This window comes from Eptatretus burgeri, chromosome 8 (assembly GCF_056783735.1).
Source record: "Eptatretus burgeri isolate ZD-2024b chromosome 8, Ebu_testis_v1, whole genome shotgun sequence".
Taxonomy (NCBI): domain Eukaryota; kingdom Metazoa; phylum Chordata; class Myxini; order Myxiniformes; family Myxinidae; genus Eptatretus; species Eptatretus burgeri.
The window spans coordinates 30714697-30732696 of record NC_140968.1 but is presented as its reverse complement, the minus strand read 5'-3'; the positions used below and the strand labels follow the sequence as shown (position 1 = coordinate 30732696).

At 43.5% G+C, this 18000-nt stretch overlaps 1 protein-coding gene across 6 annotated transcripts in view; it reads right to left on the bottom strand.

Annotated features, from left to right (window-relative positions):
* Positions 1-91: 91 nt before the first annotated feature.
* Positions 92-18000, bottom strand: part of LOC147021445 (sodium/hydrogen exchanger 3-like) — a 67089-nt gene continuing 49180 nt past the window's right edge. For 2 of the 6 annotated variants that reach the window (XM_085891379.1, XM_085891380.1), the window contains exons 10-15: positions 14015-14144; positions 5677-5789; positions 4660-4789; positions 4412-4567; positions 4069-4117; positions 92-2753 (exon numbers count right to left, since the gene is read on the bottom strand). In XM_085891379.1, the coding sequence (XP_085747505.1) occupies positions 2635-2753; positions 4069-4117; positions 4412-4567; positions 4660-4789; positions 5677-5789; positions 14015-14144 (697 nt within the window). In that variant the 3' untranslated portion in view covers positions 92-2634. The remainder of the gene's footprint in view (positions 2754-4068; positions 4118-4411; positions 4568-4659; positions 4790-5676; positions 5790-14014; positions 14145-18000) is intronic. The other 4 variants (XM_085891377.1, XM_085891378.1, XM_085891374.1 and 1 more) reach the window with 4 other exon arrangements.

Sequence of the window (18000 nt, the reverse complement as noted above, 5' to 3'; positions counted from 1 at the left end):
CCCCCAAAACCCTGAGAACCCCAAGTCTCTTCTAGACCCCAGAAGAACCCTTAGACCCTAAAATCCATGAGACCATTTAACCTTTAATACCCTTTAAACACTTTAATCCCTTTACAGTCTGTACCATTTAAACGTTTACATCCCTCAAGTCCCTTGACTCCATTTAGACCCTTGAGACATGTTGGACAGCTTAGAGTCTTGATCATTTTTGGAGCTTTAAACAACTTGGTCACATATCCTTGAGAGATTAGACCCTTTCTACAATTACTACTGTTGGAACATACCCTTTTAGACCAGGGTTGTCCAACATATTCGCCACATGTGGCAAATTGAGGTTCTTCAAAAGTCACGTTTTATTTATCTTTTCCAAACAATTGCATTGGTGCATCAGTCATCAGATGGCACCAGCAGGTTGCCTATACACCCAATAATATTTTGAGCTAAATAAATTGGCCAAGGTTGAACTGCTTTTTTAAATATCACTCAATAACAAAGGACTTTGGATTGTGCTTCCCTGCTGATGGACTTCTGATAGCTTGCACATGTTGCTCCGTTTGAGGCTGTGGAGTAGCTGTTGAAATGTATCGATCGAGGTTCTTCCTGACATCCTTGTTCTTTGTTCCTTTCAAACTTTTCTGATTTTTTTTGCTTCACAAATTTCTTCATCCATTCTCATTCTTGCTTTTTCCTCTTTCATCTCATTTGCTCTCTATTTCTCTAAGAAGTGAATTCTTGCAGAAATTAATCTGTAAAGCTCGCTTGGCTCCGCCTGGATGGGTTTGAGGGTAGAGGAGTAGCGGCTGAAACCCGAATCCAATCCTGGTTCCACCTGATGACTCAATCTTTGCTCTTTACTTCTTCGGGTTCCTTCTTGGTCTTCCGTTTGATTCCGTTGTACTGACTGCACTACCTGCAGATATCAGTGATTTATCTGACAGTCACTCAGTTTCTATTTTCAAATCTCTAACAAACTTATGTGCTGCATTAGCATCGGCAGAATTTGAAGCAGTTTTTCATCTGAGCTGGTGACTTTAGCTGGCTAAAAATCAGTGTGGATTCTGGCTCGACAAAAACCAAAAACAAAGCATTTTCAGATGGAGAATGTGAAAAATCTATACAACTATGAAAACATTGCTCGAAAATTATGAACCAAAAACCAAAAAAAAAACCATCATGCAGATGGTTCGAAATTTGGAGCAGAGTCATCAGATGGACGATTGTTCGTCGATTGCAAAATTTGTTGCAGAATCTTGAATCAAACCGCATGCTCATTTGAAGACGCGTGTTGTTTTTGCTGACTTTGGTTGAGTCATGTGACATCCGAGACACTGCACAGCTCGTTTACTGGATTCGTTTTGTGTCCAAAAACATGGAAACTGATGAAGAAATGCCAGCAATTTGTGGGCTGAAAAAGCACATTCGTGGCATCGACATTCTTTACGCTTTCAAAAGGTGTTGTAGAAAAGTTGGAATCGGTCTGCTGAAGCAGCATCCAACTGCAATTGGCCTTAATGATGATTTGGCATCACATCACTGAATTTTGCACAAGAAAAATCTTTGTGTTCAAATGTCTGGGAAAGATGCGCTGGAAGGTTTGGTGGGTGTGGTTGTCAAAATAGTCAATTTTATTTGTGATAGTGCTCCGACCAGACAGTTTGTGGGGCCTTTGAAAGAAAGTCAAATGTCACCGAAATAATCTACTTTCTGAAAGTTCGGTGGCCGAGTTGTGGAAAGATCTTGCAACAATTTGCTGCCTTGTTCACTCCAATCCGAGACTTTGTTGGCGACTTACTCTGTGATAGAGGATGAAGCGTGGCAATGTGACGCACGTTTGACAGCACCCACTTGAATGAACTGAACCTGGAACTTCAGGGAACTGGCAAGCTGATAAGGGATTTGGCACAGTTTGTGTGAGAGTTCCAGTGAAAAGGTTTTTGTGGCACATTACACACTTTCTGTGGCACATGAAGAGTCAGGACATTACACACTTTCTAAATCTGCAGCAAAATTCACAGGAGGCCGATTTTAACCGCCAGCACTATGTGAAGTGGTTGAATAATATTTTTGCGATTTTGAAAGTTTTGGGCTCACATTTCAGTTCATGCAAGATCCATTTCAATTTGATATTTGTAATTCTCAAGATCCCCCAAATATTTTGGATCATGCGGCGTTTATAGTAACCCGATCGCCACAAATTTCACGAGCATAAATATCATATTGGACACCAAAGCCTTTCGACCCTTTATACCATCTCAAACCTTTTAGGCACACACCACACAAACATCTATCGTCTTCGTGTGATATACAGACACTTTTTTCAGCAAGTAATGCACAAACTCCACTGACCATGCAAGTTGTACAAATAAATCAAACAATTGGTTTGTACTTTAAAGTGCAAATACAAAATCCATTTGTGCTCTCAACCTACAAACATGGTGGCGCTATTTCCACCGCTTGATGGCCCCAATGGCTTCCTCCGATGTTGAACTTCCTTGTAAATCTCAAGTACCATACCCTTGGATCAATACTCTATCTCCCATTAAGCTAAAGTGAGTGAACCTGCCAAGGAAAACACCCTACAGGTGACAATTCCTTTGTACTCGAGGAACAACGCAAATAATTCATCAAAAACGATCAAGAAAATTGCTTACCTTCATGAGCATTGCTTGGGCCCATTGCAATGAAAGTGATTCCATTCTCATCGTCTTCTTCTTCCACTATAACATCACTCTTGCAAACCCCATTATATTTATCTGGGAAGTACAAAGTGTTTTGCTTTATTGGCCTGGAATCTCATATGTGCGAGGGTTAAGCACCACAGTCATTTGGGTGGTCTATCGCCACCCTCCACAAACCTGGCTGATCAACTGTCAGATTATATAACCTTGAACCATCATCATCATCATGCTTGAGGTCTTGCTATGTGTGGTTCAGATTACTTGTTAAAATCAAACAATGGCTTATGCATAAGGGTTTGTGGGTTGACTTAAGCTGAACATTTTTCAATCATTTTAAACAGGAGAGGTTTTTAGCGAGGTGGATGCAAGTCGGGAGGGGAAGCGGGCCGGGCGGGGAAGCGGGCCGGGAGGGGAAAGCGGGCCGGGAGGGGAAAGCGGGCCGGGAGGGGAAAGCGGGCCGGGAGGGGAAAGCGGGCCGGGAGGGGAAAGCGGGCCGGGAGGGGAAAGCGGGCCGGGAGGGGCAGGCGGGGCGGGAGGGGAACGCGGGCCGGGGGGCGAAAGCGGGCCGGGAGGGGAAAGCGGGCCGGGAGGGGAAAGCGGGCCGGGCGGGGAAGCGGGCCGGGCGGGGAAGCGGGCCGGGAGGGGAAAGCGGGCCGGGAGGGGAAAGCGGGCCGGGAGGGGAAAGCGGGCCGGGAGGGGAAAGCGGGCCGGGAGGGGAAGCGGGCCGGGCGGGGAAGCGGCAGGGCGGGGAAGCGGGCCGGGCGGGGAAGCGGGCAGGGCGGGGGAAGCGGGCAGGGCGGGGAAGCGGCAGGGCGGGGAAGCGGCAGGGCGGGGAAGAGGCAGGGCGGGGAAGCGGGCCGGGAGGGGAAGCGGGCCGGGAGGGGAAGCGGGCCGGGAGGGGAAGCGGGCCGGGAGGGGAAGCGGGCCGGGAGGGGAAGCGGGCTGGGAGGGGAAGCGGGCCGGGAGGGGAAGCGGGCCGGGAGGGGAAGCGGGCCGGGCGGGGAAGCGGGCCGGGCGGGGAAGCGGGCCGGGCGGGGAAGCGGGTCGGGCGGGGTAGCGGGTCGGGCGGGGAAGCGGGTCGGGCGGGGAGGTGGGGGAATCTAATGTTATGTGACACTTCCTGGTAAGCTGTGAAATCAAATATTTTGAGGCAAACAAAGGCCCATCAATTCACGGCTGATTGAGCACAAGCAAGTCTCTGATGCATCATCTTTTACAAAGTGGAAATGGTGTTCATACACCATCCATGTCTGTTCAACACAGGACAGGAATGGTCAAAGTGCTGTTTGGCATTATATGCACTCGGTGGGGTGCCATTGCCGACCCAGTCCTCGGATCCAAGCTCAAATGCTCAAAGTCAATCATATCCTCTAAGGTATTTTCAACATACCAGACCAGGAACAATTACCCAGATCTCCATTCCCTGGATGTCCATTCACCTGGTGAGAAAAAGGCAAGTGACGAAAGGTGAAGCCTTTTTATATTTTTTTTCTAAATTTAAATTCTTGCAGAATTATTCATTAAAAAAAATATATATATATATATATATATTATATATATTATATATATATATATATATATATATATATATATATATATATATATATATATATATATATATATCAGAAGAGCATGTTGGTTGCTTTTGAAGAAAAGAAAAAGGTATATATGATTAGCAGCATTTGATCATTGTGCAAAATGTCATTAATTGAAACTTGAAGTCAATTACAAACCGAGACCTTGTGCCGCCTCTTTCCCCTAAGATGCTTCCCCTGTTTGCTCGACTTGAACGACTGCAGACGATTGAGCATGTTCCGCTTAAAGATCTCCCGTTCCTCCTTGTGCTGCAGATCGTTCTTCATCATATGACGGCTGTACCGGGGCTGCCTCTGTTCATACAAGCAATAAAAGGATGTTTCGATCATTACAATCATACGTCATGCCAGTGAAAATGGAGATCAAGAGCCACGAAGAAACCTACTCGTCGGTGTGTCTGGTACAGGCTGTTCGAGAGCATGCGGTGCACGATGATGTCCTCCGAGTCATCAGGGCAGCGCTGAACTACATCCACAGCCTGCATGTCCAGCAACACATTTGTGTCACTTTTTCGTCTGTTGAAGCAGAGTTAAGGAAGCTAAGATAAGTTCTTGATGGCCATCATGTAACATCTGTCACACACATGTGGCACACATGGGATCACCGCAGAAAAAGTAACATGTTCGGCCTGCAAAACACTAATATAAGGTGACAGTTTATTGTCAGGGTGCTGGAATCAAACCCAGACTAAACAGCTTGAATAAGAGTTCGCTACTTTCTCTGCAACACCCTGTGGGACCGGTGACAGGTAAAAGGTGAGTGTTATTTTTAACATGTTTTTGCCAAGTTTGAACTCGGCACACAATGTGAAAAAGCAGCAGGTAAGAAATCTTCATCCAGGTAAACATTTCCTTTTCGCACAGCTCATTTTGCCAATTTGCTGGGCAGACATTCCTCCATTTTCACCAAGGTGGCATTACAAGCCATGCAGTACCTCCATCGTTTGGTGAATTGAAAGTTAGATCCTGCCGGTGTCGAAAATTGAGACCGATTCCAGGCCAGTGTCCTTACAACTCACCCAATATATGAGGCGCCGCGAGGAGTGATGTAAGGGCCACATTGGCCATTTTGGAGTTAATGCCATATAGCACTATTTTAACCTTTCCCCTATCATCCAAGCCTATCATTATCATATCATTAAAAAATGTCGCTAACATCACTCCTCCTCGCGGCGCCTCATATAGATAGACCTGTGGAATTGTGATGGTACAAACCGATGCTCAAATGTGCATGCGGCTTCGACAATTTGCATTGATGTTTTTGTCAAAGATTCATAAAATCGGGAGTGAGCTTGTGGCACCAGGTGTTCAGCAGTCTCAGCAATAATTGCAGAGTGATCAGAGGGACAATGGAAAATGGAATAGAGGTTCACCAGAAAACTGAATCAAAATTTCAGACTCACAGCATATTGGACAATGAAAGCTCAGTAGCTGATGGAGCCAAGGCTGTAAAGTTGATGTTGCTCGCTTTGTCACCCGGAGAATGCACGAAGGCCAGAGAGCCGCTCTTCTCCTTCTGCACCCCCAACAAGCGAGAAAGACACCATTGCAGGATCTTTAAATCCTCCCACTTATCTTAGCAGATGGGACTCTCAATTTAACATTCAACTGAGGGATGGCATGCATTGCCCCATGTTGTAAACCACAGTTTATAGTCAGGTTGGGAATCAAACCCAGACTAGACAACAAACGTAAGTGTGCTACCTCCACACAAACCCTGTCAGATTTTTCGAATCTAAAGTGCCATCCTACATATTAGATACATATACAACCCCCCCCCCATGTAAGGAATATATATATGTATATATGCACATGCCCTCAAATATCCCAAGCCAAACAAAACAAGGTGGTGGATATTGGTTTGCATACAGAGTCAAGGTTCATGGAAAAGCTAGAATAGAGAACAGATCAGGATGTTGCAGAAAAGAACAGAAACAGAAGGGGGAAATGTCAGCAGCAAGGCCGAGGGAGAAAATAGATGGAGCAAGGGATGCAGGTAACGGATGAGAGGTAGGGGAGAAAGGCAGGGATAATATGGACACAGAAGCAAACACTCAGGAAGGAAAAGCATTAGGTGAGCAATTGTCATTCATAAACCAATAATGATAATCAAGATAAAACGACAATCATGACCTCTTCATGATCATTGCAGTTCAGGAGCAATTAGCCTGCAAGAAGCACAGTCGATATCAGTTTGTACGAGCAAGGAGCAGGCTCAGAGTCTTTAGTGTCTCAGAACCTTTTGCTTTTACATCCTTCTGCGAAAGACTCCATTATAAGTGAGAAATTGTACAACTCAAGCATGAGCAAAGGGAGAAAGCAATCAGTTCATAGTTTTGTTTTCTTAAACCTGTGACATTGTGAAAGTTTGGGCAATGTTTTTTTTGCTCATTTGTTTATGTATGTACATTCCTCCCCAAATTGCCGAGCTGTATATTTTCAATATATTATTCACTCTGATTTGATCATCGAATGCAGGGATTCCCAAACTTTCAGCTGCTCGGGCCACGTCACTCAGTCTTGCTCTTACGGTGGGCCAGAGTGAGTATTACAGAAAATCATATAATACATGCATAATCAGGTCAGGTCAGGTATTGGAGCATGCACTGGAGCAGCACGTTGGTTTGTACACTTTCCACCGGTACTCCAGGGGCCTCCATCTAGAAATTTCCCAGGAATAAGCCTGGCCCAACCCCATCTCCTTAAGATGCCGATAAACCTGTTGCAACGAGGCACATGGTCAGACTGTTGGCCTCCTCCACTCACGAAGCTCCCTCGCTGAGAGAATCTTGTAAGCATAATGAGCGTCAGGAAAGGAAGCCACATGTCCATACATGCCGCAGCTGACAGTCACAGACAACACAGGTAACAAACCTCATCTGAAGGCCCTGTCACATCTTGACGTTTTAGCCAGCGTATGGCAAGGTATCAAAATGTATGTAAAACGCTGGCGAACGCTGAACTATTGATGTTTTTTTCTTCCAGTTTTGGACGTATTCATAATGAGTTGGACGTATGCATAACGTATTAGTAACGTACACAGAACGTTTCGATAACATATAGATAACTTATATCAACGAATGCTGAGCGTGTTGTCGGCGTTCACAACCTCTGCCCAACGATGGTCTAACTTATGCATAGCGCGGCAGCGTATCGCCGACGATCACGTGGCGTCGCCTTTTAAAAGGCTGCGGCTCGACGATTCAAATCATAACCGCTGTCACACCTTGATGTTTTAGCCAGCGTATGCCGACGTATGAAAAATTTACCGAATATGCTGGTACACGTCGAAAACGTTATGGGGAAGTTTTGTTTTCGTTAAGAGCATGCTGGCATACGTCGTAGTACGCCGAGTACGTCGACAAATTTTAAGCATGTTGAAAATTTTTCGACGTATGCCAGCATATGACGCACACGTTCCGCATACGCTGGCCATAAGTTGTAGGTACATTACGTGATCGTTGACACACGTCACTTGTAAGTTACTCATAAGTCAAAAAACACGTCGAGGTAATGTTTAGCGTACCCGAAACTTATTTCTAACCTATGAGTAACGTGTTTTGAACCTATGTGTAATGTATCTCCAACACACATTGACGTATGTAGACGTATTTGACGTCTTCCAGACGACCACAGAACTTACTGAACGTGTTACTAACTTACAGCTACCGTATAATGGCGTATTTGTAGCATTTAGGGCAATTGGTATATAAAATGGGGTTCACAGGAGGAACCTGTCAGTGTTCCAGACTCCATGGTTTTTTTTTTTTCCTTCGGCATGACGGTGATGTTGACACTTCGATTTCTAGTGCGGTTACGATTTAAATCGTTGAGCGGCAGCCTATTAATTATATTATATTATAACCGCACTAGAAATCGAAGTGTCAACATCACCGTCATGCCGAAGAAAAAAAAAAAAAACCATGGAGTCTGGAACACTGACGCTAAACATTACCTTGACTTGTTCCAACTTATGAGTAACTTACAAGTAATGTGTATCAACGATCACGTAACGTGCCTACAACACGTTACTCATAGGTTAGAAATAAGTTTCGGGTACACTAAACATTACCTCGACGTGTTTCGACATGAGTAATTTACAAGTAACGTGTGTCGACGTGTGTCAACGATCACGTAGCGTGCCTTCAACTTATGGCCAGCATATGCGGAACGTGCGAGTCATACGCTGGCATACGTCAAAAAATTTCAAGCATGTTAAAATTTGTCGACGAGCTCGGCGTACTACGACGTATGCTAGTGTGCTCTTAACATATACAAAACTTACCCATAACATATTCGACGTGTACCAGCGTTTTAGACAAATTTTTCATACGTCGGCATACGCTGGCTAAATCGTCAAGGTGTGACAGGGCCTTGAGTCTCTCAGCAACTGCCAATTGGATAGTCTGACCAGTGATAGCCAAGGATTCTCCCAAGAGACCTGGTACCAAAGGAATCAGGTCTCCATCTCAGATCCCTACTCAGAATACAAGACTCGCATCCATAGAGCAAGACTAGGAGCACCAAGGACTTCAAGACTCAGACTTTCATCCTCCTGCACAGGTACCGACACAGCACCACACCCCATGATCCAGTGAATGCATGACTCCTAGGCCCGACCCAGATGTCTTCACCTCTGGCTCACAGCCAGCAAAGACATTAATCTCTCCGTGACCTCAACACCCTCACTACAAATGGGTACAGACAAGATAGCAGCATCCAAGATCTTAGTTTTGACCCAGAAAACCCATAATCCCAGTGGCTCCGATGACTCCTTCAGTGCATTGAGGACCTCCATAAGGACATCCAGTTTCTCCACAATGACTGCAATCAATATTAGAGATCTTGACATTCCCAAACGATGCACCGCAGCTTGATCTCTGACATCCTCCCCAGAATCTAGTCCATACAGCACTGAAAATTGTATTGACCAATACACACCCTCAACAAACCCAAGTAACAACAGGAAATAAGTCAGATGGAACCCTGTACAAGAGTATAGTTCAGAAATCAGATTGTTCAGTTTTGGTGCCACCCCACAAAGTCCGAGAATCCTCCCAAGGGCATCCCGATTAACTGAATCTAATACTTTGCGGAGAACAAAGGCTGCAAGCAGCGCCTGCCAAAACTCTTCTGCATTCAGTGAGAACCCAAAGAGCAAGGATATGGTCAATCGTTGACCTCTTTAGTGTAAAGCCTGACTACTCTGGTCACTTGTGCTCAAGCAGATGGTGGCGAACCCCATCAAGAATCATCCGAGCAAAGACCTTGCCCGGCACTGAGCAGCGTCACCCCCTCGGTAGCTGTTGCAGTCGTGGTGATCACCCTTCCCTTTCCAGAGAGGGACTACAAGGCCCCCCTTCCAGTCAGTTGGGATGATGCCTGTGTTCCAGGCAGAGCACAGAACTGCATGCAACGACACGAGCACAACATTTTAGCCAGCCTTGAAAAGTTTAGCATGGATGCCACAGATCCCAGGAGCTTTAGACCCATAAACAACTTATCCCCCTGTATTTCGATCCTTCATGTACGGTAATTGTACTTGAAGATAGACTTTCAGAATTGATGGCATTTTTCTTCTCTGGGCACACCTCTTCAGCAACTGTAGTCATGCACCGCTTAAATTCTCTATCTGTAAAGGGTCTCTCTCTGTCCACAATAAAAGTTTAGCCCCGTGAAAACTGGCACGAAGGGAAGACAAATCCTCCTCCGATTTCAGTTTAAAAAAAGTTTCATTTTTGTCAGATCGCATCTTTCATAGCAGACAATTGTATTTACTGTGTATTCTTTGAAAAGACACAACCTCCTGGCAAATTCAACAAACAGCCTTTTCCTTACACTGAACTACTACAACAACAACAACAACAACAACAAAAAAAAGAGTGAAAAAATAATCACTCACGGAGTGACACTTGTCAAAATGGAACAGCACTCGGTAGAGCACATACCTCCACCAGGCTGAACAGTTTACATTTTGTACACCACTGATAGGTCGGATCTGAACCGAAATCGAATAGTCTTGTCCTTGTCACCTAACTCATCTGAGTTTGGTCATAACTTGTCCACACCTTTTTGAGATCTCATGCAATTCATAGTTTTTGGCCCAATCTCAGTGGTGAAGAATCACTTGAAAAATTCTCGTATCCAAATCGATTCGCATCTTCACCAAAATCGAATCAATTCGTTCATTTCCCACACCAAACTGGTCAACAAACTTCCTGCGGAATCCATCCCCAGCCTTTTGAGATATTGTGCTCGATATCGTTTTTGGCCCCATCTCAAAGGTGAAGAATCACTTGAAAAATGCTCTGATCCAGATTCGTATCTTGACCAAAATTTAATCGATTCGTCATCGTCACACACCCAACACGTCAACCAAGTTCCGTCCAAATCCATCCATAACATTTTTAGGTATTGTGCTATATATCGTTTTTGGCCCCATCTCTAAGGTGAAGAATTAGTTTTAAAATGCAGAACCAGATCTTCACTATAATCAAGCATTGCTGTCCTTGGCCAGTCAACTACATACAGCAAAATTTTCAGAACGATTGCTTGAAAACCGTGACCAAAAATCGTGTGAGACAGACAGACAGACAGACAGATAGACAGACAGACAGAAACAAATGCTATGGACCAACATACTTGGCAAAAAAATAATAATAATTCACCAAGTTAAAATAACACTGAACAACAAAAATTTTTTACTGGAGATGTGTAAAGTGATTTAGACTAATTTGGGTACGCTGATTTCAAAAATCATAACCGTTTTGCTGTATCACGTCAGGATTTTCAGTAACAGAAATATTCCCATTGCCTAGAAGTCAGGATTTCAATGAAATTTACAAAAATTCATTTATTCATTTATTTCATCATGAATGCTTCAAAATTATAGAAATTACAGAAAAACTCCACTAGAATGTAATTAAAAATGCTTTAGGCATTTGGCTTTGCGTTTGTGCTGCTCTGTGTCAGTTTCACGATGCAGGAACCAGCAGAAATCGCCCATCATGTTCGGGTTGTGCCGCCCTTGGTAGCAGCGTCTCCATGAGTGAAATCTCTTGGTGGAATCGCTCGCCGTGCTCGTCCAAGACTGCTCCCAAGTTGTCAGGGAAGAAGTTCAGGTGCTGGTGTAGGAAATGGATTTTCAGGGACATCCTGGAGCCAAGTTTCCTGAAGGACTCCAGCAGCTGCTGCACTATTTCTTCATAGTTGTCCGCGCGCTCGTTCCCCAAGAAGTTGTCCGTCACAGCTTTGAAGTTCCTCCATGCTGCCAGCTCTTTGGGGTTTAGAGTTGTCGGAAAAGTTTCGTCCTTCATAATCTGTCGGATTTGCGGTCCAACAAAGACACCAGCCTTGATCTTGGCCTCCGACAAAGGTGTTGCCAAACTTTTCCTTGAGGTATAAAAACCCACGCCCATTCAGATCCATTGCCCGTACAAAACTTTTCATCAAGCCGAGCTTTATGTGGAGTGGTGGAAGAAAAACCTTGGCTGGGTCGACAAGGGCGACATGCTTCACGTTGTGTCGACCAGGTACATGCTCTTTTCGCTCTTCCCAATCTTTCTTCGTCCAGTGATTCTTGTCGTCTCTGCTATCCCAGAGACAAAGGAAGCACATGTATTTCGTGTAGCCTGACTGCAGCCCTAACAACAGCGCCACCACTTTCAAGTCTCCGCAGATGTGCCAGTTGAAGTCATTGTACTTGATGGAATCAAGCAGCTGCCGCATAGTCTCATAGGTCTCTGTCATGCCGAACGCGTGAGCCAGTGGGACTGATGGTTTCTCGTTGCCATTGTGGAGCAAAACAGCCTTCAAGCTGTTCTTCCCAGAGTCGATGAAGAGGCGCCAGTCTGCAGGATCGTGATCACACCCAAGTTCTTTCAACAGACCGTTGATGTCACTGCAGAATGTCATCGTGTCTTCCATCTCAAAGAACTCAGCCATGTCTCTGTGACGTGCTCTGAACAAGGATATCTTGGTGTTAGGTTCAAGAAGATTCCACTGCTGCAGCCTTGATCCAAGCAGCTCTGCCTTCGCCTTTGACAGCGAGAGATCTCTTGCAAGATTTTTGAGACATTTAAGTCTCCCTGGTTCAGAAGGTGTGATTCTTGAGTGTCGGGTTCAAAAGGTTCATCATCACCATCCTCTTCACCACTGCTTACAGCTATGTTCTGATCAGCTGGAGGTGTTGGAACGGGGTTCTCGTCATCATGAGGCACAGGTTTACGAGCAGAGACGCAGTCAGCGTACTTGATGTGACCTTTATTCTTCTTGTTGAAGCCGGCGATGCTTGTGCAGCAGAAATAACAATCATCATGATGATTCTGCAGCTCACGCCATATCATGGGCACCGCAAATGGCATGCTCGCGCGCTTGCCCACCAACCACTGAGTCAAGGTTGTGTGACAGCTTGTGCAGCAGATGTGTGGTGCCCAGCTCTGTTATTGGTCCCCCACCTTACACCCGAAGTAGTGAAAGTAGGCGGCCTTCATTTTCACTGCTGTAGATATACTTCGCTGTTGATCTTTTTTGGTATACCGACCACAGACATAACAGAAGTTGTCAGGATGATTGGTACAGGAACGCCTACTCATCTTTATCTGAAAGAAAGAAATATAACACAAGTTAACAACAATTGTACGAAATAGACATGTTAAAGACATATGTAAATTTCATTGAAATCCTGACTTCTAGGCAATGGGAATATTTCTGTTCCTGAAAATCCTGACGTGATACAGCAAAACGGTTATGATTTTTGAAATCAGCGTACCCAAATTAGTCTTAATCACTTTACACATCTCCAGTAAAAAAATTTTTTTGAAATTTGTTGTTCAGTGTAATCATTTGTCCACTCTTGCTTAAACACCTTGCACTCAGAATCAATTTATTTTCCCCTTTGACATGTTGGAAGCAAATGCTCCCTTTCTTTGAACGTGGCCTCACGGAAATGCACCATTAGCCACGATTGTGGCCTGATGTCACAGTTAAACATTTTTAGCCACGATCGCGGCCTGATGTCACAGTTCAACATTTAGGATTGTTTGTTCCGACTTGACAGCTCGTGGAAGATCAGCATCACCTTCATTGATTTGTTAAGAATGTCGATTACATTCTGGCATGTTTGTAAGGTCAATGTTTATTGGCCTAAACAAATTCAGCACATCACAGTTAAACACTCAAATGCTTGTTCCTATTTGATGGCTGTGGGTGTTCAGCATCTCTTTCAATGATTGTGTCCACCGGATTTAGAGGGTGGTCAAAATGTGTTGGCAGGACTGATGTGGCTGTGGTTTGGAGACCCCTAATCTAATGAAAGGACAAGAAGTTGGCACAAAAGAATTACCCAAGAAGGGATTTAGATGCATCATGGCAACCAAAATTTGGAGGCTTGGGATGCACACCTGCATTTTTAATTTCTTGATAACATTTACGAAAGGAACGAAAGCACAAACAATATGTTCTGGTATGGCACAGCATTTAAAAAGGATCAAAGCAGTTATGCAATTGCATTGTAATTTTCGAAACTGACAGCTTGAATTTTACCAAAAGAGCAAATATTTTAGTAGATACAGTACTAAATGACATGTTTGTATTGCAATGTCATGAAGTGTTTGTCAATCAAATCAAGTGACCTTACATTCCAAAACCTTGTCAAATGAACATCATTTCATCATCCTGGAATCTCGAATCATGGAACAGTCACAATTGAACTTCATCTTCATCAGATTCTCATGCACGCACCTGCTGCACAAAGCTGATGGCATCCTTCACGTTGAGGTCGTGGTACAGATCCCAAAGGTTACTCTTGTTCATGCGTGCCATGCGCCGCATCAGCACTTTAGACAAGTAGTTGCGGTCAAAATACTCCCACCTGAACAGAACATCAGCATTTCAAGAAAATGTCAACTTTATGGAAAAAAAATAACAAACAAAAAAAAAAAAAAAAGAGGAGGAAGACGCAAAGAGGAAGCACAGAAGGCTCAATTCGCCTCGTTACCAAAAGTGTGGGAATAGTGTACAAACTCGTCATTAGAGTACCGACTGGCTCCATTTTACTAATCAATAATCTGATAAATTACCGGGAAATGGTCATTAATTATCCGGTGACAATTTTAACAAATACCTTCCGCTGTTATATTATGCACAAGATTTTAGGAAAAATTACCTCCAATCTTCAAGATAAAAGGAGCTATCTCAGTGTGCCTGCATCCATTCGTTCACAATTGTCCCATAGCAGACACCACTAATCATGCAAACAGTAAGATATAGTTGAGTAAGGTGATAGATGGGCTGGTTTCAATTTACATTAAAACAAAAAACTCTTCCTCATATATTAATGGTGAGTCTCATTCAATCCCATTTCTCATATTGATTACACTCAAACTCTTGCAAAGGAATTCAATTTATTTTTCCAACATTTCCATTTTATTAGCTCACCTGAACGAAGAACAGAGAGCTATAGCGATACCCCCGGCGTGAGCGTCAGCGTCAGCGTGAGAATGTTAAAGTTTTTGGTGCAAATTATTTAGAAGCTTGCCATTCATTAATATGTGTACTAGGATGCTGATATTTGGCATAGAGGTTCCTTTGGGGGATATTATTGGTGTAGTGAAGTTGAAATTAACAAATGGTTTAAAAAAAAAAAATTCAACCTAAGATGGTGTCAAAGCCACCCAATGCTCGCCTGTTGAAACTAGATGCTAGCTATTCATTTAATATGTACTCGTTTACTGATTACAATATACATATACATATATTGCTTTGAAATCATTTGGATCAGACTTTACTGCAATGCTTTATAAAAAATATTATTAGACTCGTCTTTTAAAAATGATAAATGTATAAACAGGCGAGCATTGGGTGGCTTTGACACCAACTCTCTGGTTATTTATTACCTCCACCACCAAAGGTGGATGGTGGTTATGTTTTCACCTGTTTATCTGTTTGTGGACAGGATATCTCAAAAAGTTGGACAGATTCAGAGGAAATTTGATGGAGAGCTTGGGTGTCTAACAAATCAAATTATTCGATTTTGGTAAAGATCTGGATCTGAGAATTTTGAAGTGATTTTTCATCATTGAGATATGGGGCCAAAAACGACATAGTCTGAGTTCTCAAAAAGTTGTGGACAGATTTAGATGAAACTTGAACACATTGAGTGTGTGACAACAATTGATGAAATTTTTGTTACGATATGGATGCGAGAATTATTTAATTTCTGAAGTGATTCTTCACCATTGAGAGATCGGTTCAAAAATGATATATTGCATGATATTTCAAAAATGGATTGGGCCCGATATGTACTCGTGGATCATGCATCGCGTGGCGGAGGGATGCGCTCTTCCGAGTGTCCTAGTTTGGTGCATGTGAAGAACAGCATCTTCAGAAAGTATTCACACCCCTTGACTTTTTCACATTTTGTTGTTACAGCCTGAATTTAAAATGGATTGAATATAAATTTTTTGTCACTGATCTACACAAACTACCACCAAATTACAACGTAAAAACATGTTTAGAAATTTTTACAAATTTATTGAAAATAAAATACAGAAATATCGAATTTAAATAAGTATTCAGCTCCCTGAAGCAATACTTTGTGGAAGCACCTTTGGCAGCGATTACAGCCTCGAGTCTGCTTGGGTATGTCAATCAGCTTTGCACATCTGGATTTGGGGATTTGCTCGAGCTCTGTTAAGATGGATTGGGAATGTCAGTGAACAGCAATTTCCAAGTCTTTCCACAGATTCTCAATGGGATTAAAGTCTGGGCTTTGGCTGGGACACTCAAAGACTTTCACATTCTTGCTCTGAAGCCACTCCAGTGTTGCTTTGACTGTGCTTGGGGTCATTGTCCTATTGGAATGTAAATCTTTGCTGTAATCCAAGGTCTTTCACACTCCGAAGCAGTCCCTCAAGGATTTTCCTGTATTTGGCTACATTCATTATTCCCTCTATCTTTTCAGATCTTCCACAGTCCCTGCCACTGAAAAGCATCCCTATGGCATGATGCTCCACAACCATACTCCACGGTAGGGATGGTGTTGGATGGGTGATCTGTGCTCCGTTTCCACTAAATGTAGCATTTTGTTTTGAGGCCAAAGAGTTCAATTTTCATCTCATCAGACCACAGAAACTTTTGCCTCATGCTCTCAGTGTTTCTCAGAGTCCTCATGCTGTCAAGGTCCTTCTTGCCCGGTTGCTCAGTTTGGTCAGACCGCCAGTTCTAGGAAGTCTGGGTAATTGCATATACTTTCCATTTCCTTATGATGGAGCTCACTGTGCTCTTGGGATCAATGTTTTATACCCTTCCCCAGATTGATGCCTCCTCAATTCAATCTCGGAGTTCTACGGATAGTTCCTTGGACTTCACGGTAGAGTTTCTGCTCTGACATGCACCGTCAACCGTGGGACCTTGTATAGAAAGGAGAGTTTTTCTGAATCGTGTCCAATCAATTAAATTGGCCACAGGTTTACTCTAATCAAGTTGTCGAGACATCTCAAGGATGATCAAAGGAAATCGGATGCACCTGAGCTCAATTTGGAGTGTCATAGCAAAGTGGTCGAATACTTGACACAAGACACTTCAGATTTTCATTTTTAATAACTTTGGAAAACTTTCTCAAAACATGTTTTCACTTTCTCATTGTGGGGTATTTTGTGTAGATTGGTGAAATGTTACAATTTAATCCATTTTAAATTCAGGCCAACAACAAAATGTGTCAAAAGTCGAGGGGTGTGAATACTTTCTGAAGGCTTTTGGCACAAATCCAATGATCAAATAGAGTTTTAATAAACTTTAAACTTGCCAAACAGTGAAGGGCCTCAAAGCAATAATGATGATCTGCAACAAGATGTTATTGCAGAGAGTTTGTCAAAGAGGAACCTCCCTTGATCTGGTCAACCACAAGTCACCATATCAAATAAAGTCCCTCTTTCATCCCTATCTTGATCTGTTTTTTGACATATATGCACAAAACAGCTGCCTTGACTTTTTCCCTCTTCCCCCTCATCTCTCCAAATATAAATCATTCTTTGGTAGTTTTAGTCATTGCAATCTTCCCCTCCAGCCTGTTGTTCTCAAATGACATCCTTGTGAAAGTGCTCATTGTCTTGGCAATCTTTAGAGCCACAAGGCATCGATATGTAGCAGATTAGTCTGACCTAGAATCCCTCATCTCGCTCACTAAACGATTCAGCAACTGATCTACCAAAGACAACAGTTCTGAGAATTCCTTTCAGATTACTTTCTCTCCTTCACCAGTTCATCTTGCCCGACTCAGATTTTCCAATCCGGCACCCCCAAGTACACCGAGGTACTTGGTGAAGTCATCAAGCAGCTCGAGTTCTCATCCTGCAAGGTAAAACCAACCAACGGGAGCCCACCGTCCCTTTTGCGTTGGCTGCAAACAGTGTCCATCAGTCTTTGGCCAAGCCAGACCCCAACAAGCTCCTCCAGGCAAGTCACATGTCTGCCCTCCAGGAAATCATCTCATCAAAAACCCAAAGCCTTGTGACAGCTGGACAAATCTGTCAACTGTACACATTCCCCTTTCATACCTTAAATTCAAAAGGATTGAGACATGTTGAGCACTGCTAAACAAAACCTGGAAATATTAATCTTGTCTTTACTAGAGAGGTCAACATTCCATATCCCCTCCCCACTTCCCAAACTACTCTCTACAACATGTAGACTTCTCTCCCACCAAGGTTAAGAAGTTTGTCCATCAT